General features: G+C 44.7%; 1 protein-coding gene across 9 annotated transcripts in view; it reads left to right on the forward strand.

Moving 5' to 3' along the window:
• TACC1 (transforming acidic coiled-coil containing protein 1) overlaps window positions 1-24,496 on the forward strand; it is a 94,980-nt gene that overhangs the window by 14,326 nt on the left and 56,158 nt on the right. For 2 of the 9 annotated variants that reach the window (XM_057696676.1, XM_057696678.1), the window contains exons 2-3: window positions 21,469-22,832; window positions 23,826-23,941. The exons of 1 other annotated variant lie outside the window; for it this stretch is intronic. In XM_057696676.1, coding sequence (XP_057552659.1) covers window positions 22,672-22,832; window positions 23,826-23,941 — 277 coding nt within the window. In that variant the 5' untranslated portion in view covers window positions 21,469-22,671. The remainder of the gene's footprint in view (window positions 1-21,468; window positions 22,833-23,825; window positions 23,942-24,496) is intronic. 6 more of the 9 variants (XM_057696681.1, XM_057696682.1, XM_057696683.1 and 3 more) reach the window with 3 other exon arrangements.

Genomic DNA, 24,496 nt, shown 5'->3' on the forward strand with positions numbered 1-24,496 from the left:
GCTGCCAGCCCCCGCTTGCCCACAAGTCCTTTGTCACCAAGCAGTGACATTTCACACACAGAGACATCAGGAGACTCTGGTTTCCCTTCTGGGCTGAAGATCTGTCTCATGCGCCTGGTAGGAGTGGGAATACTCTACTGACACCAGATTCCCCGCCTTCTCTACAAAGCCCAGAGGGTTTTTGGTGCTTCCTCATTTATCTGCATGAAACTATCTCCGGGGGAGCAGTGGCTTCTGCTTCTTCTGGGTTGCCTGGAGGGAAGCGCGTCCAGGGCTCCCCCTTCTCCTCTGCATCAAAGCCACCGCCACCCTCGGGCCGCCCTCCTCTCTCCCTCTCTCCCTCTCCCCGCACATCTGAAAACCCTCTATGGAAGCTGAATCGTGTGGCTTCCTTTTTTGGTCATCCTGGAGCTTTCTTCCACTTGCATCCTCGGGGGTGTGAAACAAATCAGTTCCTCGCGGTATGCCATCTGAAACATGTCTGCTTCGTGTGTTCAGAGTTCAGAGAGAATAAGCAGTGCCCTGGGCGCGGGGTGCCCCACTGAACCACTCCATAGATGTTCTCGAATGGGCAAATTTAAAGGGAGGATGCTGAGATAAAACCATCCTGAATATCTTATTTGAGAACAACAACAACAACAGCAAAATCAACATCTAAAGGGAGAAAAGAAAGATCCCAGCACAAGGACACGTTCATGTCTCTGAGTTGGGGAATTTCTGTGCATTTGGCCCTTGATGCTGTTGGCGGGGGACAGAGTTCTGGGAACATCCAAGGCTGAGTTTTCCCTGACAGATGTACGAGGAGCCCTGGAATGAGGCGAGGAATGTTACCACACGATCTCCGCATATCCATCCCGGCACCCGCCAGCCTGGGAAATGTGTCTGCCAGCTGTCACTGCTGGAGGCTCACAGGGTGTCTCAGATAAAGGGATTATGGAACCAAGAGGCCAGTGACTAATGGAAATACCCATCCTGGTTGCTGATCCCAGCACACAGTCACGTTTCTGCGTGTCCTGTTCCCTGATTTGGCGGAAGTGGGCTCAGCCTGTCCCCGGGGACGCCTCCTGGTTGTCCCTCCTACAGGTGGCCCCTCTGGGTGGGGCATGTCTCTCTCCCTTTGGAATCCTGCCAGAGGGCCCCAGATTTGCTGCAGGAAGTAGTGATGGAAGAGTGGAGAGAGGTAGTTAGGAGGCAAATCATCGACTGGCTTGAGTCTGTGTCTTTGGCTGAGCCCAGCTGTGGGGGCGGGAGGGCTGGGGATGGTGTGTGTGGTGGGGGGGATGTCGAGTCAGGCCTGAGTCACTTTCCCACCCCTGCACCAGAAGCCAGGGATCCAGACCACAGGCCCTGAGAGTGAGGGGTCAAAGAGAATATGGATTGTGGCTCAAAGAAGGGGAGTGATGTTGGGCAGACGAGAATAGAGCGTCCCCTGTGTGGCGGTAATTCGGCTGTTATGAGTTAGGTGAGTTTTGTTGCGGTAATTCAAAATCTTTTTTTAATTTTTATTGGAGGATAGTTGATTTAAAATGTTGTGTTAGTTTCTGCTGTACAGCAAAGGGAATCAGTTACACATATACAAATGTCCACTCTTTTTTAGATTCTTTTCCCATATAGATCATTACAGAGTATTGAGTAAAGTTCCCTGTGCTGTACAGTAGGTCCTTATTAGTTATCTACAGAATCTTTTGGATGAAAGGAAATGGTAAATGATATTCAGTCCATAAATGCTGTTTTGAGGCAGAAATATTGAACTTGCTAGTGATCAAAAAGCTTATTGTCTCCAGTTTAGAGGTTAGAGACATGATTCCTGTATTGAGAGTGAGGGTCTGCAGTGTGACTGAAATTCCAGTGATCTGAGGCATTTAGATGGATCTAAGGTGGTCCATCCAGAGTGGCCATCACCTGGACAGCCGACGCCCAGAGTTTCTGATTTGATGTGTCCAGAGTGGGACTCAGGAATTTGCATTTCTAATTCCCAGGCAATACTGATGCTGCTGGGCCAGGGACCCCCACATTTACTGATTTAAGGCAAAGGACTGAAACATTCCACTTACCCCCCAAAAATAGAAAGAAGAAAAAAAAAGGGAGAAAGGAGAGGGGAGGGCTGGAAGGAAGGAAGTCTGCCAGTATTTCAGTAAAAATATTATAAGATGTTCAGACTTCAAATAAAACACATCTGATTATTTTAGAAAGTTTTAGAAGATGGACCACCTTGGTGTTGGTTAGGATTTAGGGAAGAGGCTGTCTCCTACGCTGCCGTTTAAAACTGTGAATTAGTACAGCCTTTCTGGAGGGCAGTCTGGCTGTGTGTCTCCAGATACAAAACCTTGTTCTAGAGTTTTAATTCTAGGAAATAATCCTGTACGTGTGAGAAGATACGTGTATAGGGTTGTTCATGCTGGTTTCATTTATAATGAGGAACGCTGAACCCCCTAAATATCCCTCCACGGGGAGCAAATTGTGTAAACCGTGTAGACGCACAAAGGCTTGTTATAGGTCTGAGAGGAGATAGGAACACGGGCTCCACAGGGGTCAGGAAGGGTCTTGGCCCCACAGTCTGGTTCCCATTTCCTCCCTTGGGGAGCAGAGCTTATGATGAAAACAGAAGTTGGGAATAAGTCCTCACCTCTAGCCAAGGACAATACGTATATTTAAAATCTCATTTGTTTAAAAATATCTGTCTGTTTATCTGTCTCTCTCTATCCATGTTCCTAAGTACATGCTTGTGTGTATGTAACAGGGTGATTTGGGAGGTTTTTCCTATTCATTCAGTCACCAAATATTATGGAGCAGACAGAACAAGGTAGACAAAATGCTTCGTGTTCCCAGAGCAGACTTCTAGTTGGGAAAGACATACGTTAAGTGGAAAAATAGAAATAATTTGATTCCAGGTGTAAAAAATGCTTTGAAAAAAGAAAAACAGGGTGTGTTGCTCACCAACATTTTAACAGTTGGCTGCTTAGCAAAAGCAGGACTCTGGGTAAGTTTTCCTCTCTTGTTTGTACTTTTATGTGCCATCAAAAATTCAGTGTTTCAGAGACTGTGATTGTTGATGTTCAGGGATTCTCCCATCACTCACTTGGCTTAAGTCACACTTGCTGCTGGACTACTGTCCCCACAGTCCCCAGGCTCCTCCCTCAAGCCTCCTTCAGCTGGTCACTTCCTCGGAGCAGCCTCCCTGACTCCCTGATTCCGCTACACGCATCCCCCCCACTCACCCGCCATGGCCTTTCAAGGAGCCCCTGCACTTTTCTTATACATCCTGCATGACAGCTTGTAAATTACATATTTTCTTTGCTTACTAAACTCACAAGTATGCAAACTCCAGGAGGGCAAGAACTGGGTGTGTCTTGTCATTTGTAAAATGTGTGGGATGATCAAATGAAAGAATTTTACCAAACTCAGGTTCGACTGCTCACCGCTCAAAAGCCAGTAATTCAAGAGGCAAGTGTCAGTGGAAAGGAAAGGTGCTTTAATCAGAAAAGCCGGCAGTATGGGGAGAAGGTGGACTCGTGTCCTGAGACCAGCTCGGAAGGTTCTGCTCAGCCATGCGGTTTTTAAAGGGGAAAAGGGGGAAGAATCTAAGTGAATCAACAAGGCAGGAGGTTGGATTCTGCATCCTTCTCCGTTGTGTGCAGACTGGCTGACGCTTTCTTCCGACGTTATCTTGCCCACATGATCTGCCTGCAAGATTGCTAAGGGGGCTGTGGAGGATAGACAGATAGTCATTTTTTTAACTGCTTAATTCTTCATTTTTACTTCTTTTTATCTAGGAAAAGAATCAATAGGTTAGGCAAGGCATGTTGTGCATTCAGGAGAGTGTAAGTTAGGAGTTACGTTAAATTGCCTAGTGATCTCATTCCTATAATTAGGTTCTTTTAAAGTTGAAGTAGGGGACTTCCCTGGTGGCGCAGTGGTTAAGAATCCGCCTGTCAATGCAGGGGAACACAGGTTCCAGCCCTGGTCCAGGAAGATCCCACATGCCACGGAGCAACTAAGCCCGTGTGCCACAACTACTGAGCCTGTGCTCTACAGCCCCTGAGCCACAACTATTGAAGCCCCTGTGCCACAACTACTGAAGCCCACTTGCCTAGAGCTCATGCCCTGCAAAAAGAGAAGCCACCGTGATGAGAAGCCCAAGCACCGCAACCAAGAGTAGCCCCGACTAGCGGTAACTAGAGGAAGCCCGGGTGCAGCAATGAAGACCCAGTGTAGCCACAAACAAACAAATAAAGAAATAAAGAAATAAATTTATAACAAAAAAATAAATAAAAATTAAAAAATGATAAAGTTGAGGGGAACAAAAATAGGCAAACAGGAAAGGGGCAAAAGAGCTGCTTTCAGAATGAGCATGTGTGTTATTTTGCCTCAAACAATAAAGGTATTTAAAATACATTTAAAGCACAATGTTATTTGTATACGAAAGAATCCTTTTCTTTATTAAACACTTGATGTTGCTTTTTAAAATGAGGTGAATTTGGGGGCTGTTTTATCTCTGTTACACATACGAGCTGTACATATTGTTGGGGAGGAAGACCTTCCCCTCTACCTTTCTAGGTTCCTCTGGCTGGTCTAGGAACTAAATGGACATGAAACAGATTAACAGGAGAAAATCAAACAAAACTGTTTGTTTGTTTGGTCGTGTTGGGTCTTCGTTGCTGTGCTCGGGCTTTCTCTAGTTGCGGCAAGCAGAGGCTACTCTTCATTGCGGTGCTTCTCAGTGCGGTGGCTTCTCTTGTTGCAGAGCACGGGCTCTAGGCATGCGGGCTTCAATAATTGTGGCACATGGGCTCAGTATTTGTGGTTCGCAGGCTCTAGAGCGCAGGCTCAGTAGTCCTGGCGCACGGTCTTAGTTGCTCTGTGGCATGTGGGATCTTCCTGGTCCAGGGATTGAACCTGTGTCCCCTGCATTGGCAGGCGGGTTCTTAACCAATGCGCCACCAGGGAACCCCCAAACAAAAGTTTAACAACATGTATACATGGGAGAGACCCAGGAAAACTGAGTAATTCCCTAAAATGGCAGAAACCCTCACCTTATATACCATCTTCAGCTAAAGATGGAAGTGGATGTTGGGGGTAGTGGTTTGGGGCTTCGAAGGGATGGAGGGAAATTCACATGAAGATGGTAAAGCACATGTTTGGTAAACAACTGTTTGCTGGGCCTGCAGAGACAGTGGGACCCAGAGAGGACTCTGGTCTCTAGGCCCTGCCCCCACCATGCCGAGCCCATAATCTCTGCAGATGTCTCTGGTGATGGCTCTATCACGGGAACAGGCCCTCTGTCTGAATTTTTCTAGTCGGTTAGGGGAAGGTCAGAATTTCTTCCTGAGTTTTGGGACCTTGATTATTTTCACCTTGAAATAATCCACATGCCAAAGAGACATTTTGGGATGGTGAATTTTGCTTCTGTGTAATATCCTGTAGGGTTGGGGAGAAAGCCTAGAGTTCAGATGTCCCACCCGAGAGGTCTGAGTCCTAGTCATGCGCACTTTGGTGTCTGGTACTCCTCCGGAAATCCGTAATGCAAAGACTCATCTGCTAGTCTGGAAACCAGGATATTGGGCCCAGTGATCTTTGGCAAAGGGCCTTTCCAGCTAAAAATTCCTGTGGTTCTGTGAGATCTGGGGTAGATGCTTAGGCCTGGAGTCAGTGACTTATTAGTTCAGAAAACAATTGAGAACAAATACATTCTACTCAGTAGCTAGCTGTGCCTTGGCCAAAGGAAATAGGAAATACATATGATATTACTATATCATACAGGGTGAGGTGCCAAGAAGAGCGATAAGGATAACCTTGCTTATGCTAGTTCTGTAAGATAATAATAACAGAATATCTTGGGAATTTCCTGGCTGTCCAGTGGTTAGGACTCTGTGCTTTCACTGTCAAGGGCCCGGGTTCAGTCCCTGGTCAGGGAATTAATATCCTGCAAGCTGCACAGCTCAGCCTATATATATATAGGCTAACATAGGCTAATAATTGTATCTTGACTAACTTGTATATACATACATATATATACCTTGACTAATTATGAGTCCATAAGAAAACAGTTTCTAAGAAAATAGTTTTTGGGTGAGTGCTGGAAATCGCCACTAACACCAGTTAGTACTACAGACAAAGCACAACAATGATTAATTCATATATAGAGTGTTGGTCTGTTATTATTTTAGCCTTTGAATTGGGAAAAGACTCATATTTATTATATAGTATTTCTGAACTTATAAAATCATATGATTTTCAAGGAAATCCCCCAAAGAAGATAATATCCTCATCCAATATCCAACCTTCCTTTCCCTCGATGTATCAATATCTTCACTTACCAAATCGAGTTTACCGTGAAGCCAGTGAAGCTTAAACTTCAGGACCCCTCACTGTGCAGCCCTTCCTAGGCATCCAGAGGGGCTCTGGCATTGTGTTGACAAGGTTCTTTTGTAATTTTCTTAAAGAGAGCTCCCCAAATTCGTAAGCTTCCTGCTCCACAGAGTCGGGCTTTGACAGCCTGCTCCATGCCTCTTTCCTTCACTGAGCCCCTCCACAGTTCCCACTTTTTCCCAGATGGGAAGAAAGGCTCCTGGTAGTGCCATCTGCCTCATCAACATGGTTTCTTGGAAGAAACCACCCTAAAGGGAATGTTAGAAAACAGTTCAACCCCGTGAAGTGAAAAGTCAACTTGGCTTTGTTCTGTGTTCCAGGAATCAAGCAGCATCCCAGGGAGCCAATAGGAAGGAGCTCCCCAGAGCTGCACAAAGTGAAAGGCTTTTATGGACAGAAGGGGCCGGAAAGAGGAACAAGCAAAGAGTGGATTGTTTCAGGCAAGGTCACCTCCCTTTGGGGAATGGCAGCGGGTTATGAGGCATTTACCTTCCTAGTGCTACCCAGGGAATTCCAGACTATCTGGTTAAAATCACATGCCTAGGAGAGGACAAAGCTGCAATCAGGTTAGGTATGCAGTCTTGCTTTGGTGCTGTGGGCTTAGCACAAGTGACTCCATTTGGGGCCTGTTGTCTCTTGTGTAACAATTCTCCCCTTTTGATCAGACTCAAGCTCAACAGAGAAATGTGATCAAAATTTAAGGCGTTGTCACCACTCCCAGCTACTGCTCTGAAGTTTCCAGTTTTTGTTGATTCTCTGCGTGGTATTCACAGGTCATGACTTTAGGTTCACAATTTTTCAGCTGGTCATTTTCTTCATTCCTTTTCTGGCCTACCGGTCTTAGAGAGGTCATTTGCTTGGTGGTTAGCAGCTGCAAATATGCATTTCAATCTTTTTAGAAAATACAGGGACTTCACTGGCGGTCCAGTAGTTAAGACTCTGCGCTTCCACTGCAAGGGATATCAGTTCGATCTCAGGTTGGGGAGCTAGGATCCTGCATGCTGTGTGGTATGGCCAAGAAATAAAAAAAGGAAGGAAGGAAGGGAGGAAGGAAGGAAGGAAGGAAGGAAGGAAGGAAGGAAGGAAGAAAGGAGGAAGGAAGGGAGGGAGGGAGGGAGGAAGGAAGGAGGGAAGGAAGGAAGGGAGGAAGAAAGAAAGAATATTGTGCCAGGATTATAATGATTATTACAAGCAGGCTAATTCCCAGTGTTTGGAGTGTACTTTGGAGCCATGGTCCCCAAGATCCAAACCAATCAAAACCAAGTAAGTCAAAGAAGGACCCCCACCGAAGGAGTCACCGTCTTAAGCCAAGAGGCTTGTTCAGTGATCTTATGTAACTGAGTTTCAACTTCCCCAGAAGGGTTAATTCAGGAGCAGCAGGTGGTGTTGACCACAGAACAGACACTTCCTTGCTCAGCTAAAGGATAATCAGGGGCTTTCCTATTACCAAGAACAAGTTTGACCACAAAGTCTAAGGATTTTGGTTAGACAGCTATCATGTTAGCAGCGGGTTCTGCAGTGTTTTCAAGAATTGAGGAGAAGTTCCTGATCGAAGCTTCAGGTACATTTACTCCAAACCAGGGAAGTAGGGCATTGCTAAGGGAAGTGAAGCCTAAATCATGAGAGACCCCTGGTAAGTCTTTTCTAACTAGATGAGGCAAATTCTGGGGAGTTGACCAATGACGCGTCACTGTTTGTTGGTAAACAGTTCTGGGCACAGTTAGAGAACCTAAGAGGCATTGCCCGGCCATGCCCCAGCCATCTAGGCATCCACAGGCCCAAGGAGAATGATAACCACCACAGACAAAGGTAAATCGTGCCAGAGCACAGACCACTTTCACTAAGGTGGCGAATGAATTCATTCTCAGGAATTGTCGCATTTGCCCATTGAAACTAGGGGTTAGTCAGGTTTTGTAGCGCATTTGAAAGTAAATCTCCTACTCTGAAATTAAACGTTATTTTAAATTCCAGAGGTTATCTGCCTTAGCAGTGGCCTGGGAAATTTGAATGATGGCATTATCTTTCCAGGCCTATGTCACAGTAAAGGAAGGAAAAAGAGAAGAAAGGGTTGCATGTTTAGTAAAAGTGTGAAGTCTTGATCCAGTATCCTGGGAGGACACAGTCTACCTCAATGTCGGCTAGGTCTCTTCCTTGTCAATTTGATTTTGACGTCTCCATCAGGTGTAGATTTCTTCAACTGTGAGATGTATACTTTCTTCAACTGTGAGTGAAAACTAGAAGAATTCAGGACCCAGTCCAGTTTACAGGTATATAACAAAACCTCAAAGACAATTAACAGGACTAGAATCTGATATGTGTGAAGGCACAAATATAATTTTTCTCTCTTGAATTACCCCATTTTTTTAACCAAAGATAATCACAGTAAAACTAATTTGTTTGTGTTAATCTTGGCCTGATTATTTACGTAAGTGCAGCAAGAATAGTGATTGACTATATAAGCTCTTTTAAAGACTGCTTTGCTGGAACTTTTCATAAGGAATCTCAGAGTGAGTTCTTAAAAGCCTCTGAGGGCAGGAAGCCAAGCCAAGGACTCGCCATTAGAGTTTACCTGCAATACCTATAGTTTGGGTGTATTTCCCTCTTCTCAAGGTGCCCCTCCAAATATCCTGAGGTTCCTGAGCCTGTCAGGCAGTGATGTTCCTTACTCACCTAGAAATAAAGCTTCCAGGAACCTTATAAGTAAGGTATCAGGTTGACTTTTCCAAGCAATTTTTAAAGCTGTACAGTTTGATATATATCTGTGTGTGTGTGTGTGTGTGTGTGTGTGTGTGTGTGTGTGTGTGTGTGTGTGTGTATCTGTAGAGCTATGTCTGAGCCTATATACATCTCTCTCAGATATAAGACTTGGTTATGTGATCAGTGTTCCCAATTGTGTCCTGTTACAAGGAGAACAGATTCTTATTGAACTTATGCAAATAATGAATTATATTGCCATGAAAAGAATACCCAAGATTTTCCAAATTCTGGAAGGATCAGGTAGGGAGAAAAAGTAAATGTTTCATCTTTGTTTACAAAGATATACCTTACAAAATTGCTGTAAGTCATAGATAGGAAAGATTTCCTTAAATCTGGAAAAACTAAACATTAGGGAATCAGAAGTGCTTTGAGCAAAAGAATTATTAAACATTATAATCATCCTCAGTTCATTCAGCCCATGTAATTATACTTGTTCTGCTTGAATTCAGCTCAGTTTTATGATCTTAGAGTTATTAGGAACCTGTACTTGTCAAAGTTCTTTCCCTGAATCTTCTTGAAGATGAGGTACTTTTGTAGGAACACTTTTGCAGAAGCATCTAAGACAAAACTCTCTGTAAGTGACAAAGACTTTCAAAATACCCATTGTTAAAGATCTGATAAGAGTTCATTTGATAAGGAAATGCAGTTATTTCTGTGATATACATCAGTTTGAGAATAACTGGAATTATGACTAATAATATTATACCACAACATGCCAGATTTCCAGGAATTTCACAGAGTTTCTAGAACACTTAGAAAATATACCTATACAAATACAACATAAAGAAGGCTTAGTATTACTTCTTATTTGACAATGCCCATGTAATTTAACATATCAAATAAGCCCTAATTAGTTTAACATCTTTTTTATAAGGAGAAAGAGAACAAATCTTTTGAGATGTTCCAGGCGCCCTCTGGAAAATCTCAAAGTTGGCTTGAGGTCAAAAAGGTTTTATTTATAATTTAATTTTTGGCATTTGCCAAAAATATTAAAGGTTTTAAAACACTTGGTCAAATTGGATCATAGGTAACTGTGAAACAATACTTAGTTATCCATTTAACCAAACTGACAGTTGAAGACTTTGCAGGCAAATATAGAAAGTTAAATAGTTGTCACAGAAAATTATTTTGGTAAAACACAGAATCTTTGCTTTCTAGACAGATTACTTAAAAGGTAAAGAAATTTTCACAATCTGTTATTAAAAGCAGACCAAAATCTAAAAAAAATTAGTCTTTTTAACAGAGAGAAAACCAGGTCTCATTTTGCACCAGTATACTTTTGATATTAAAATTCATTTCATTTTTTTAACTTAAATAAATTTATTGGAATCTTAGCCATCTTGACCACACATAAAATTCCTTCCCCAAGATTCCTTTTCCACAGTCCATCTACAATTTTTGTCCTATGTTTTTCCTCCTTCCCATTCTGAAATAACCAGTCTTAGTGTAGGACAAAATTACTTTCTTTTCCTCAACAAAAATGCATCTCCATTCCTCATACCTTCTTTTATCAAAAACACACATCCTGCTTTCCTTTCACGCAGAGATGTTTCTTTTATTATTTCTAGTAGCTCTAATTTTACCATATATATTAAAATTTTTAACTCTAAAAGACCCTTAATTTTTAGTGAAAATAAAGAGGTAAACAATTGTGAACTGTCTTTTATGTTAGCACTCTGTGGCTTGACAAATTTGTGAATATTTTTTATAATCTGTAGAAACAATTGCTTTCGCATAGTAAAATTTTCAGTGTAGCACAAAACATAATTTACTAATAAACACAAATATCTTTAGTTCCTATGTAAAAGGAAGCCCCAAATGGACAAACCTGTGTTTAGTAATTATTTTGTCTTATTTGGAAATGATCTAGATATTTAATAACTATCCATCATTTAATTTAACTTAGTGAAACTTTAAGGTTTCAGATTATTGAAAGGTTAGGGGAAACTATTTCAAAATTTCACATAAAAACTTTTATTCCACTATATCTATTTAATTCACTTGTTCTCAATAATAACGTTTAGACTAACCACAAAAACTTCTCAAGACACTAGACAATGTCATCCCAAGCTATTTTTCTTACTGACGAATTTCATAACAGAGATGACATGAATTTATTTGACCAGTAATCCCAAGTAGGATAAAGTTGTATGTAGGCATTATTTTAATGCTGATAATTCTGAAGACGTATCTATTTTAATTAATCCAAAGAACATAAATTAGCTTTTATTTACCAAAGATTCTCTCAGATCACGTGAACTTGAAAAACATGTAGGTTAGTTTCTACTATATTTCTGAGAATCCTTTATACATACAAGTGCTTAATTCTCTTCAAGCCAATGAAATAGAGCTCTTTTACAAATTAATTTAGTAATACCATCGGAAGGTGGAAAATGCCATACATCTACAACACATATAACATACATACACATACAGACAGATGCAAACAGAGGCCTTATAGCTTCTGTTTAAAAATTTAGCCATGAATCAGCTATAAAAGAGGTTGGATCCAAATTACATTTCTAGCAGATGGAATAATCTAAAGTTGCCTGCTCAGATAGCTAAAGCTTTTTATTAATATTTGTAGAGAAGACATTTAGGATTTTTCAGTTGCCTAAGTTTCAAAATAACCTTTACCCCTTTTGTTTTCCTTCTGATAAGAATTGCCTCCCTGAACTTGGTATTTTAAAGAGATGACCTAAATAAGAGTTCTTGGAGCTGAATTTCTGGTTTTGCAAAGATTTGTGAGATAAGGACAGTTGCTTTTAATTCCTCAAGGAATTGGGCTGCAACTTAAATGATGTCATAGGCTCATCCACCCATAAATCCTTTTACAAGGGCTTTAGAAGGTTTTTCTTTCCCTCTGGGTGCATAGTTTTATTTTAGCTTAGGGAAGAAGGCCTAAAAAAAATTTGTATCAGGCTCTGCAATTTGGCCAGTTTCTGACCTCAGAGCTACTTTGTAGTTGCCAGCCCAGACGAACAGTAGATATTTCTGGCAGTATTGAACAACCACTTGGACTCGAGAGGCATCTCCAAAGAGGGCCCTGAATCCAAGCAGGACCCTGTGGGGTTCTTGGGCATGGAAATCTTTCTGTGTCCCCCATTTCTCATTTGTAGGGAATGGACTCCAGCCTCCATGACCTTCCATGAGTTCCAAACAGCAGCTTTGGACAGCTGCTAATCAGGGAAGGGAGGGGATGCAGAGACAAGGGAGGAGACCACCTGAGGCCAGGTTAAAGGAGTGCAGGCCCTGCACACACACTGATCTTTATCAGCAACCCTGGCCTTGAACCATTGCCATAAAACCCCTCACCAAGTCCTCTCAGGTTGGGACACACAGTGTTTGAGGCAGGAGCCTGCTGTGTGCTCCTTTGCCTGGCAAAGCAATAAAGCTATTCATTTCTACTTCACCCAAAACTCTGTCTCCCAGGATTAATTCGGCATCAGTACAAAAGAGATTTTATTTTCCTCTCTCTACTGGGTGCTATAGACAGGTCTGGAAGAGAATTCTGTAAGAATTCTCACCGTTAGGTGGCTCCTGCCAGTTTCTTCAGGATCCCATCTGTAGATTCCGTGTGGAGTTTAAGTAGAGAGTGTAGCACCAGCATCTACCAGAATTTGGCCAGGTTTCTCATTAATTTTAATTTTAGTTCTCCTTGGCTGTTTAGCGGTTTACAAGAAAATTCTTCGGAGACTCATCAGCTCTGGGAAGAGCCCATAAGTAGGCCCTCCTTTGAGAGTAAATATAGGGGTGTCTGCAAGGCCACTAACTTCATGGATTTTTGTTTATGATGTTGTGGTCCCTTCAGAATGGAAAGACTTTCAGACAGGATTACTAGAAGGAAGTGAGTGCTCAAAAGAGGATAGACAGGAGCAAGTAGGAGTTATGCTGGTCTCACAGTCTTGTTTCAGGTACATCTTGTGTTTAGTTTTCCATTATCCTTTTTGCCATGAATCCTTCAATGGAGCTATTTTGGACTCTTTAAGCCTTTTTGGAGGCTTCTGCATGCTACTTAAGATAGGTATCCCAAGGACTTCCCTAGTGGTCCAGTGGGTGGAACGCCGCGCTCCCAATGCAGGGGACCCGGGTGCGATCCCCGGTCGGGGAACTAGATCCTGCATGCATGGCACAGCTAAGAGTCCGCATGTCGCAGTGAAGATGCTGCGTGCTACAACTGAGACCTGGTGCAGCTAAATAAATAAATACTTCAGTATTTAAAATAGGTATATTCTGTTTGTTTGATTTGGGAGCATTTGCTTTTAAGTGCACTTCTTAAATGATCGTATCTACTTGGAACATTCGTCATAGTGATCGTTGTAATTCTAGATTGTCTTTAGTAAGATTTTGCCATTTTTGTAGATGTTTAGAGCTTCCAAGGCCATAGTTCTTAGATGTAAAATAAGCAGCTGTGCCAGAAGGTGGCATGCTTGACTCTTTGGAGCTTAAAGATCCCTTTCCTTTTTTTTTTTGCCCTTCCTTCTGCTAAGACTTTGGGTCTCTTGGAGCCAAACTAATACCTAAAAGGGATGTGCTGCTGGGTTGGGGATTGTGCAGTGTTTTCCAGTGTACCTCATTGCTCAAAAACCTTCTTGAGGTGACCTAGTGTCAATCTAACCTGTCCCATGACCACCTTATCCTAACACAGTCTTTGAGTTAGGTGGCGGGTGCTCTAACGGCCTTTAAGTATTTAATGCACGCCCACCAATTTTTGCAGCTTTTTGGATTCTGAGTTTCCCACTAGCAGTAGCCTTTTATACAAAAAAGAAGACAAATGTGCACCTTAACACACCAGCAGTAACCAAGAGATGTTACTGCAGACTGGCCGCATCACCAGCAATTCCTAACCCAGATCTGGGGGCTGGGGAGGGGATTGCACCAAAAATGAGGACTGCAGACTGGACGGGGTTTCCAGAAGAGGGAATTGCAGACTGGAATGCCCGCTAGGTCTGGAGCTCAATGCAAAGAGAGCATTTACACACAACCTTTGGAAACGGTGAGAAACACAGAGAATTGAAAGTGTTCTCCAGGCAGCAAGCCTGTCCCTGAAGCCGTCAGAAATTCACTTTGGATCCCATCACTGCCAGCAAATCTGTTAAAAAAACAAAATTCTACTGAGCACATTGAAAGATCAAATTGGCTTTATTCAACAATGCATGAATTGGACAGCATGACATGGAGCCAGCAGGAAGGAGCTCCCTGGAGCTGCACAGAGTGAAAGGCTTTTATGGACAGAAGGAGCAGGAAAGAGGAATTAACAAAGAGTGGATGGTTTCAGGCAAGGTCACTTCCCTTTGGGGGGCAGTAGGGGACTATGAGGTGTTTACCTTCCTAGTGCTGACCAGGGAAGTCCAGACTATCTGGTTAAAATCACTTTGCTGGGAGACACTGAATCTGCAATCAGGTTAGGTATTCAGTCTCAGTTTGGTGCTGTGGGCTTAGCACAAGTGACTCCATTTGGCGCTTACTGTCTCTTTTTTTAACAGGAAGTACACCAAAAAGAGAGAGCATCCCCAAAAGAAAAATGTTACAATTATTCTTTTGCATCCCCCACGTAAAGTGCACCTTTTATACCCTGGCCCAATTTTGTATATCTTTGAGGATGCTCATGTGTATCAGTAGGAATCCTTGGGAAAATCTCCCTTTCTATGGCATATTGGCTGCTTGTAATGAGAGTGTCACACTTGGTTACCAGACAGTCACTTACATTAGACCCATGGACTGTCCACTGGATCTGGTTCCTCCCCTTTCCACCTGTTGCACGCCATCCAAGCTCACTGCTTCCCGTATGAATCTCTGGCAGGTCTGGGTTCTCTGAGCAAGGGCCCCTTTGATTTGAACTTCCTTGTAACTGTTGGAGGAAGAGAATCTTCTTTTTTTCCCCCTAATTTATGGATTTTGTGGGGTTTTTTTACTATTAACTTACCATAGTTTGTCATAATCCTTTTTTAAATTTTTTTTAGCTTTTAATTAATTAATTAATTGGCTGCATCAGGTCTTATTTGTGGCACGTGGGCTCTTCTTTGCAGCGCATGGGCTTCTCTCTGTTTGTGGTGCACAGGCTCAGTAGTTGCAGCTCGAGGGCTTAGTTGCCCTGCAGCATGTGGGATCTTAGTTCCCCCACCAGGGATCGAACCTGAGTCTCCTGCATTGGAAGGCAGATTCTTAACCACTGGACAACCTGGGAAGTCCCGAGAATCTTCTATTGGTTCCTCTTTCAGATTCTTCTTTAATCAACCTGAAGCATTGTTCACAGAATGGAGCTTGACCGTACATGGGGAGGAGAAGGGGAAGAGGTAGATGTAAACTTGCAGGGATAATTTTGCATATAATTTCAAGGAAGTCATGATCTTCTGAAGTCCTTCCTTTCTAAGCCCAGATCAAGAGCCCCTGCTCTAGAGGCTGAAAATGTAGCCAACTTGTCCTGGGTTTGTTTGTTTGTTTGTTTGTTTTTTAAGCCATAATAATACCTTCCTCATGAGACTGTGGGGCAAGGGGGTGGAGACTAGTTGAGATAATTCTTGTAAAGCGCTGAGCGTGGTGTCTGATGCGTAGTAAGCAGTTCCAACTGCTCAGGTCTCTGTTGGGTTTGGATGATCTTACTGGTTTTCATGAGTTCCTTAGGTAATAACAGTGTGAGCTTTGGGTTGCCACTATTTTCCCCAGCCTGTAGACTTGCTGTTTAATTTGAAGGCAAACATTTAGGAGCTTTCCTCTTCCTATGGTGCCAAATCTGCGATCTTTATTTTGTGTGTGATTTCATTAATTACCCTGCAGTTTGGACAGTAATCCTTTCCACAGAGCTCTGACAGATTCTGTTGCTTCTAGATTGTTTTCTTCTCATGGTTTGATTTGTATTATTTAGCCATCTAATCCATCTGGAATTTATATTGGTATATTTTCTTAGGTAAGGGTTGAATTTGATCTCTTTCTCAATGCCAACCAATTATTCTCAACCATATTTGTTAAGTAATCTTCCCTTCCCTACTGTATTGTAACCTTTTCTCTATCATATAAAAAATTCCTATATCTTACGGGTTCTTTTTTTGGGCTTTCTGTTCTGTTTCACAGAACAAGGATATGCCCATTTTTGCATAAATATGTCTTAATATCTTGCAGGACTAATAATACCCTTCTTAACTTTTTTTTTTTTTTGAAAAAAATCTAAAATATGCCTACCAGTTTATTTTTCCAGATAAATTTTGAAAACTATTGACAAATCCTCAGAAAAATCCACTAAGAATTTTGATGGAAATCTCATTAGACCTATAAATTAATTGGGTAAGATCACCATGTCTACAATATTTTCTTTTACCAACTTGGAACACTGTGATATCCTTCTGTTTATTCAGCTAGGCACTTAGCTTATATTTATTAGTGAAGAAAATGAGCAATGTGTTAATATTTGGCACTTTTACAAATTTTAACACCCACAGAAAGGATAGGTTTCCCCTCTCCCTGCTTTGTTCTGTAACAGAGACGTAAAAGGACATGTTTTCCTTGAATTTTCACACACATGTAATTTCAGAACCAAGTTACGGCAGTTAAACTTTTACTGTAAAAAAGATAAAAGCTGGACGTAACAGGAGGCTGCATATCATGTCATGGAATTTGCTTCTTAGTTTCCTATCTTTTTCTTTTAGAAACACAGGAAGATTTTTGGTCACAAACACACAAGGTGCTGTGATGAAATTCCCCCCACGTTCCCAGAATGAGAATTTTGGTGGACTGGGTTTCTCAGTTACTTTGGAAACCTTCCTGTGGTTTTATTCTTTCTTCTGAGTAGATACCTCTCTCCACATCCTCCTACCAGTGAATCGCTACTGCCCTTTCCTCCCAATCTGTACCTTCTAACTTCTTAGTGACAATGTTTTGTAAATGAAAAAGGGGACAGGTGTTTACGAGGACACTGGGTGGGATATTTGATATCAGGATGATCTCAGAGAACCTGGGCCACCTGATCAGTGTTCTCGTTTAACAGATGGGGAGGTTTATTGGCGGAGATTTATTTTATTTTGGAGGTAGGCTAGAAAAGAGGGAATAAAATGACCATAGGAGAAGGAATATTATTCTACTTCAGTTTCCTAAGTTCCTCCAGCCTCCTTCACTCAAGCCACTCTCAATTCCACTAGGCCCCTAACAGGTTAATGAAATAAAGCAGATCTCTCAAATTTGGAGCAATGTGAATTCTTAGAAACTTAAACCCGTAAACAACTTAGAAAGGGTTTCAGATAACTTTCTTGTCTGAAGCTCTATGTTTGGAGCTCCCTGACCTTTCCTAATGCCCCGTCTGCTTAAAAGGAATGTAAGCTCCACAGAAGAAAACAAAATGTGCTAAATCAGCAATTTTGCAGGAATGATATACCTGTTTAATAGGCTCTGTAATTGCAGTAATGCTGTTTAGCAGGAAAAACCAACCTTTATCTGTTGGAGCAGGTATTTCTAAATTTAAAGATAGCTCACTGCTCTAAGTGGATCTTGTGTGTTTATTTTTGGTTTCCCTGTTTTCAACTGTGGATTTGCGGTAGTTGGTGGGAAGAATGTGACAGTGTTTGGGTTATTTTCCTCATGTAGAATGGACAGTGACCTAAGTCTGTTTATTTTTTTTATTTTTTGGCTGTGTTGGGTCTTTGTTGCTGTGCTCTGCCTTTCTCTAGTTGTGGCAAGCAGGGGCTACTCTTCCTTGTGGTGTGTGGGCTTCTCATTGTGGTGGCTTCTCTTGCTGCAGCTCACGGGCTCTGGGCGCACGGGTTTCAGTAGCTGTGACACACGGGCTTAGTTGCTCCTTGGCATGTGGGATCTTCCTGGACCAGGGATCGAACCCGTGTCCCCTGTACTGGCAGGTGGATTTTTAACCCCTGCGCCACCAGGGGAGCCCTGTTTATATCTTTTGCACTCAACAACTGTTTCTCTAATACTCTTACATCCCAGGGGAGAGAGCTAAAAATGAATTTTTTTATAAAGTCAATAAATATATATTCAAGACCTCTCTGGCGGCTTTTTCTCAGCCTTTCAGAGCAGCCCCACCACTTTGGTGACATCATCTGGCATCTCGCCGTAATGGAATTAGGTGTATCTTTTGCTCACCAAATTCATAAATTGTTAGGAAATACAGCTAATTTGATGGGTCTGCCTGCCTGCCTGACCTTTCTGTTTTCTCCGCGGTAACTTTACCTCTGGTTCCCTAGCGCTACCCTGGCCCCACCCGCATCCTCTCCCGCAACATCGTCTCATACACACAGCCCTTCTCGTGTCACTGGCCATCAGAAACGGTCTTCTCCACAGTAGCAGTTTTCTCTTCCTTCCGTTGTAAAAGAGTTTTCCCATTGTGCTTGGATTGCTCGCAGCTCTGATTCTTCTTCATTTATTTATTTAAATTTTAAAAAAAATCTTTGACTGCACCAGACAGCTTGTAGGATTTTAGTTCCCCAACCAGGGATTGAGTGAAAGGTAAGGATGCTAATTCCAGTTCTGCTTCTTTACCTCTGGGGGAGAAGCCTTCTCCTGGCAGCTTAGGGCAGGGAAAACAGTTTCAGCGTCTCCCAGTCTTCACTCCTTCCATGCCAGCCCACAGGTTGTTGCCAAAATGATCTTTCTAAATGTAAATGGTTCTCACTTGCTCCAAAGTCTGATGAATTCCCTCGGCCCATCCAGGGTCCCTGGGTCACGCAGGCGCACAAATGGCTTTTCTTTGTCCCGCATCATGATGGCCTCCGCAAGGTTTAAAACAACTTAAATTAGTAAGAACACGAAAGCTTAGGGACTTCCCTGGTGGTCCAGTGGTTAGGACTCCGTGCTTCCACTGCAGGGGGTGCAGGTTTGATTCCTGGTTGGAGAACTAAGATCCCGCATGCCATGACGCCAACAAACAAACAAACAAACAAACAAATGTGAAAGCTTGGAAGATGTCCTGTAAAATCCGGGATATGGGTTTCTCTTGGGAGGTTGTTAGATGGGCACTGGGAACTGGGTCGGGTCGCCCCTTGGCCTCCTCAGGGTTCTCCAGCTGCCACCCAGGCCTCATTGCGCCCTCACATTACCTAGGTAGGTACTTGTGTTTGCTCCCCCTACTGCGATATCAAGTTCAATGTGAGTTAAGATCTACTCCTTAACAGGTACAGGGATCCTTCCCAGTCAGGCCCCACCCTGCCTCTGCCTCCCCTCCTGCCACATTGCCCCAGATATTCTCACAGTAGCTACGCTATTACATGGAGAGTTGTTTGTCTGTGTGAGTTTACTTACTCATATATTTTATTTTTTTTACTGTTTACAAAAGAGACCCATTTCACAGACCCCTCTAGAGCATCCATTAGCGGCGTTGCCACCATTGTGGAGTGTTTCAGGGAGTTTCATTTTAGATTTTCACGGTGTATTGATCCAAAGCTTCTGTGAAGGGCAAGAAGCAGAGGAAGGAAGAGAACAAATGGGCCCTTCCTGGGCTTACGGTCATTTGTAAAACAAAGACATTGCATTTGCAGACATTCTGCTCCTTGAAGCTAAGGGCGTAGCAGCAAGATGATGGCTTACCTTGGTCGTCAAACATTGCCCATTCTTTCCCAGAGTTATAGGAAAATTGACATATCAGCCTCATGATTTGTTCTTCTAGACAATAAAATTCATTCAAGTTATAGAGTAATTACGTAGTTTATTGCTGTTTACATTAAGTCCAGGAGTTTGCAGAGATTTTCAGAATCTGGGCATTTACTTCTCTCATTGCAAGAAATTGCTCTACAGGCTGGGCTTTGTCTTGCTGGGGCCATCACTGCTCTGGTTTCTGTTCTCTGCTGGTTCGAAATCTTGATTTCCCCAGGAAGCGTCAGGCTTTAGCAATTTATGTCACCCTAGCCAAACTTAGAAGGTCTATTTGTAAACTGGAATATTGAGTGTATGGCCCTGTCCTGATTTCTGGGGAAACAAAAAAATAAATCGTAAATATGACGTGGTCCCTGCCGTTTAGCAGCTTATGGGCCACAAGTGGGACAGACATGTAAACAAATGTGTTATATATAGTGCGTAGGGGGACCTTATCTCCTGGGACCTCCTGGCTTATGCCTGTTGTCCCGATGCAACTATTAATAGTACCCTCTTTCAAAACTACCTAAGGGCCACAGTCAAAGTCTCTCTGAACGTTCGGGGTCTAGAAATGGTAGAAAGCAGGGAGAAATCAGTCTGTTTTCCCAGAGTAGACACCTGCGCTGGGTGAGGAAGGAAGTGAGGGCAGTCAAGGCCTGCACGCTTGAGGTGGGGGTCAGTGTGGGGGAAAGAGTGTGCAAAACTCTGCAGGCAAAAGGGAGATTGTTCCGGAAGTAGCAATTAGTCGGCTCAAGCTAGTCATTGTTTCCCAAATTCATCCTGTGGGAAAAACTCCCCAGGACACTTGGTCAAAATACACATTTCCAGGACCTGCCAGCAATTTGGATTTGGACTTTTAGAGAGGGGCCGCAGATGATTCTTGGACATGTGAAAGGCTCAGAACCAATTCTGTAGAGATTATGGCTATGACTACAAAAGGTCGGAGTAGAGGGGAGCAGGGACAGCAAGACTAGTGCACAAGTCACAGATCGGCCAGGCAAGGGTGACCCCAGCAGAGACAGGCCTCAGAGGTAGAACCAACTGGACACATTTACAGTAGATCTATGAACACTGGGGGGAGTGTGGGAACAAGGTCACAGTGGGGATGCAGAGGAGGGAAAAGATTCCAGAACCGCTCAGGAGGAAGAATGAACAGGACCTACTATAGGCCAGTTACTGATTTACATGGACAACAAAACACTTGTGTCATACCCAGGAACCTGGGGGACCTTATAATCTGACGGTTTGTGTGCTGAGCCGTAACCCTAAAAATGCAAAGCTGGATAGTGTTGTGGCATATTTCGTGGAGACCTAAAAAAAACAAAACAAAAAAACCACGACTCTTGCTTGTCCCTTGTCTTTGTAGTCTTCTCCAGAGCTGTCAAGACGGTTGTGTTTATCTCTGGGAAGGAGCTGGATGAATTCTAAAGCATCCAGACACCCCCAGCCCTCTAGTCTAGACTTCAGGCAAACCCCTGTCCTTCTGTTATAGTAAATGACCTGCCACGCCTTATCTTGCATTATTTTTGCTATTGTTTTTGTTATCAAGTGTGTAAGACAGGCATGATTCGTCCACAGTATGCTGTACCAACCCCTTTCAGGGGAGACGTCTGTCAGGCAGTTTCAGCCTGACTTTGTTCTAAATTCTGGAGCTGCTGTCTCTGTGAGAACCTGCAACTCTGGTAATTATAGTAGTACCCGAAACGCCGCATCCAGGCCAGGAGATCACGAAGCCTGGTTGTTTAAGGCAGTCTTTTCGCTTGGTTGCAGTGGTGATTCTGAGAGGTGCCATCCCTACGTAGAATCCCGGAAACTGAAGAAAAGCAGAGGAGAACTCTGCTGCTTCCCTCTGCCTTCAAACATAGAGGGTTTTTATTTTGAAGGCTGAAATCATCAGGCCTGTTGGCAGACTTCTGAAGCAGCAAACGGGAAACCAAAGACTTAGAAGTTATGGAAAGAAAGCCTCAAAAAGGAGACTTGGGAAACGGATCAGGCTATAATTTCACAGGGTAACTTAGCATCCTTTACCCAAGACCTGGCCACGGCGCGTCCAACAGTGCGGACTGGGGGAGCGACAAAGCATCTAAAATTCCAGCCCTCGGCTACTTTTGCAGCGTTGCTGAGGGATTTTAAGGGTGAAGGTGAACAGGCTGAAATCTTCCACGCCGTCCTATCAGGGAGGGGGAAACACCGCCCACGGCGGCCTCAGAGTTTCCTATAATAAGGGGGCTGAACTTCTCTGCGATCCAGTATCACCAACGCCATTAAGTCGCAGTAGCAAGATGAAAAACTAACAATAAAAAGGGAAGGAGGCCCAGTCCGGCGTGCACGTACACGGAAAACGGATCTTCCCAGCTCCGGACGCCGGCGGAGCTGTGGTGGGGGAGTCCGGGTCCGCGGCCCGCGGCCCGCGGCCAGAGCCGCCGCCTAGCAGTCCCTTCCCGCAGTGCGGGCGCGACCACTGTGGCGCCAAGGCGGGGGGATCCGGCGAGCGCGCCGCGCACTTCAAAGGGCCGCCGGCGCCGGCGCCCCCGCCCGCGCGCGCGCGTAGTACGGTCCGAGGGGGCGGCTCCTGGGGCGCGGCTCCGCGGCAGCTGAGGCGCGCCCGGCCGGCCGGGAGGCGGGAGCCGGGTTGCCGGGACCGTGAGCTGCCGAGCTTCTGGGCCGCCGAGGCCGACCCGCCGGGCGCCGCGGACCCGGGCCCCGAGGAGGCCCTGCGAGAGGCAGGAGTCGCCGGGCGCGGGGGGCACCGCGGCCGCACGTTCCGGAAGGAGGACGAGGAGAAAGCGGCGCTGCCAGCCGGCGGAGAGGAAGCGCTCCACCCGGGCCCCTCGACGGCGCTCGTTTAACCACATCCGCGCCTCCGCTGGAAGCGCGTCTGGGCGCCTGTCACCGTTCCCTCCATTTTGAAAGGGAAAAAGGGCTCTCCCCCTTCCCCTCCTCCTAGGAGCCGCAGCCGGAGGAGCGGCGCTCATGGCGTTCAGCCCCTGGCAGATCCTGTCCCCCGTGCAGTGGGCGAAATGGACGTGGTCCGCCGTGCGCGGCGGGGGCGCCGGAGAGGACGAGGCCGGAGGGCCCGAGGGCGACCCCGAGGAGGAGGACTCGCAAGCCGAGACCAAATCCTTGAGTTTCAGGCAAGTACACGCGTTCCTGCCGAGCTGCAAACGCGCTGCCATCCATCCATCTGCGGCTCATTCTGTGTGCGTGTGTGTGTGGCCGCCACCCGCGTAACGGTGTTCATGGCGATGCTGCGTCCCTGCCCGTAACCAGGTCCCCGCTATGCATCCGAAAGTTCAGGATGTTCTGTCCTCCCGGGTATTTTCTTCCTCCCCCCGCCCCCGTTTCAGTGTGAGCTTTCTCAGCCTAACCCAGAATCTGCAGTCTCTCCGCATCCCGGTCTTCCTTGGTCACTTTCTCTAAAGCTTCGACCCCCACCAGCCCCGGCCCCTGCACACACATACACACATACACACAGACACACACACACATAGATTACACCCGCTGGAACTTGGGGCCCTCCCTGTGGGGAAGAAGTCGTTCCCAGGCCCTCCTGGGGCCCCACTGTGTCCCGAAAATGCAGCCTTGGTAAAGAAGGTCGCGTGATGACAGGCCCTTGGCAGCTGGTGAGAAATGGTGGTCTGTGCTGAGCTGTCACCCGTGTGATTGCAGAAGGCAGGTGACAGCATCCTCGGCCTCTGGCCGGGTGAGTTCCAGACAGGTAGAGGCCTGCCAGAGAAAATGCATCATGGCGAAATTTGGCTCAGTTTTTTTTAGGATGAGGGGGCAATCTTAATTTTAAAATCTCCAGGAAAGAGCTCTTGTGAGAAAAGGAATCTGTTGAAAGGGCATTTTGGGGGGTATCAGAGGGAAGGATGAACTCAAAAATAAATGGTGCTGGAGAAAGGCTCCAGAGGATGGAGGAGATTTCAGGGAGACAGGAGGCCAGGCAGAAGACCGGGGAGGGCGCTGCTAGAAAACCCGCAGCAGCTCCTACCGCGCCGGTCCACGCCAAGGACCCGGGTGTTGTAAAGTTAGGCAAAAATACTGGACCTTGTGGATACGTAGACTATAAAGGGTGTCGGAAGTACCGTTGAAAGTGGTAATTCCTCATTTTTCCCCCTTGGCAGCTCGGATTCTGAAGGTAATTTTGAGACCCCTGAAGCTGAAACACCCATCAGATCACCTCTCAAGGAATCCTGTGATTCACACCTAGGACTGGCAGGCCCCGGAGCCAAAACCCAAGGTAAAGAAACACTTTCAGCCTTTTTCTTTTTTCTTTTTTTGGTTAAGTTTTGAAAATGTAAATGAGGGAAGGAAAAGTGTTAATTTAGGGCCATTTTAAAAGGTTGGGATTGTCTCCTTAACTGAGCAAGAGCTGTTTGAAAGCTCCCGGCTTATTTGAAATGGTTTTTTTGCGGTTTTTTTTGTTTGTTTGTTTATCACAAATGTGGTGTCAGAGGCTTTCCTCCCTAAGTAGGTTGTGCATTTGCAGTAGAGATTATCAGTATCAGAACATTCCTTCTTGGCCCTTCCCCTCGGCCCCTAAAAGCCAAAAACGTGTGTGGTGATGCTGTGATGGAGGTGTGTTTAGATTTGGGCTTTCACACATTTCTCAGGTCAACTCTCCAGGGTGTGGCTGGAGACCAGAATTATAGGTAAGAGTTGACTTTTTTAGATAAAGAGGAATGTTAAGAAGCGGTTTCAAAGTTGTTTACCACTCCCTCTTCTGCCAGCGATGGTGGTGAGCCCGAGTCCACCCAGGAAAGCCTGGCCTGGAGGTTCTCTCCCGGCCCCTCAG

This window comes from Hippopotamus amphibius, chromosome 10, assembly GCF_030028045.1.
Source record: "Hippopotamus amphibius kiboko isolate mHipAmp2 chromosome 10, mHipAmp2.hap2, whole genome shotgun sequence".
NCBI classification, from domain to species: Eukaryota; Metazoa; Chordata; class Mammalia; order Artiodactyla; family Hippopotamidae; genus Hippopotamus; species Hippopotamus amphibius.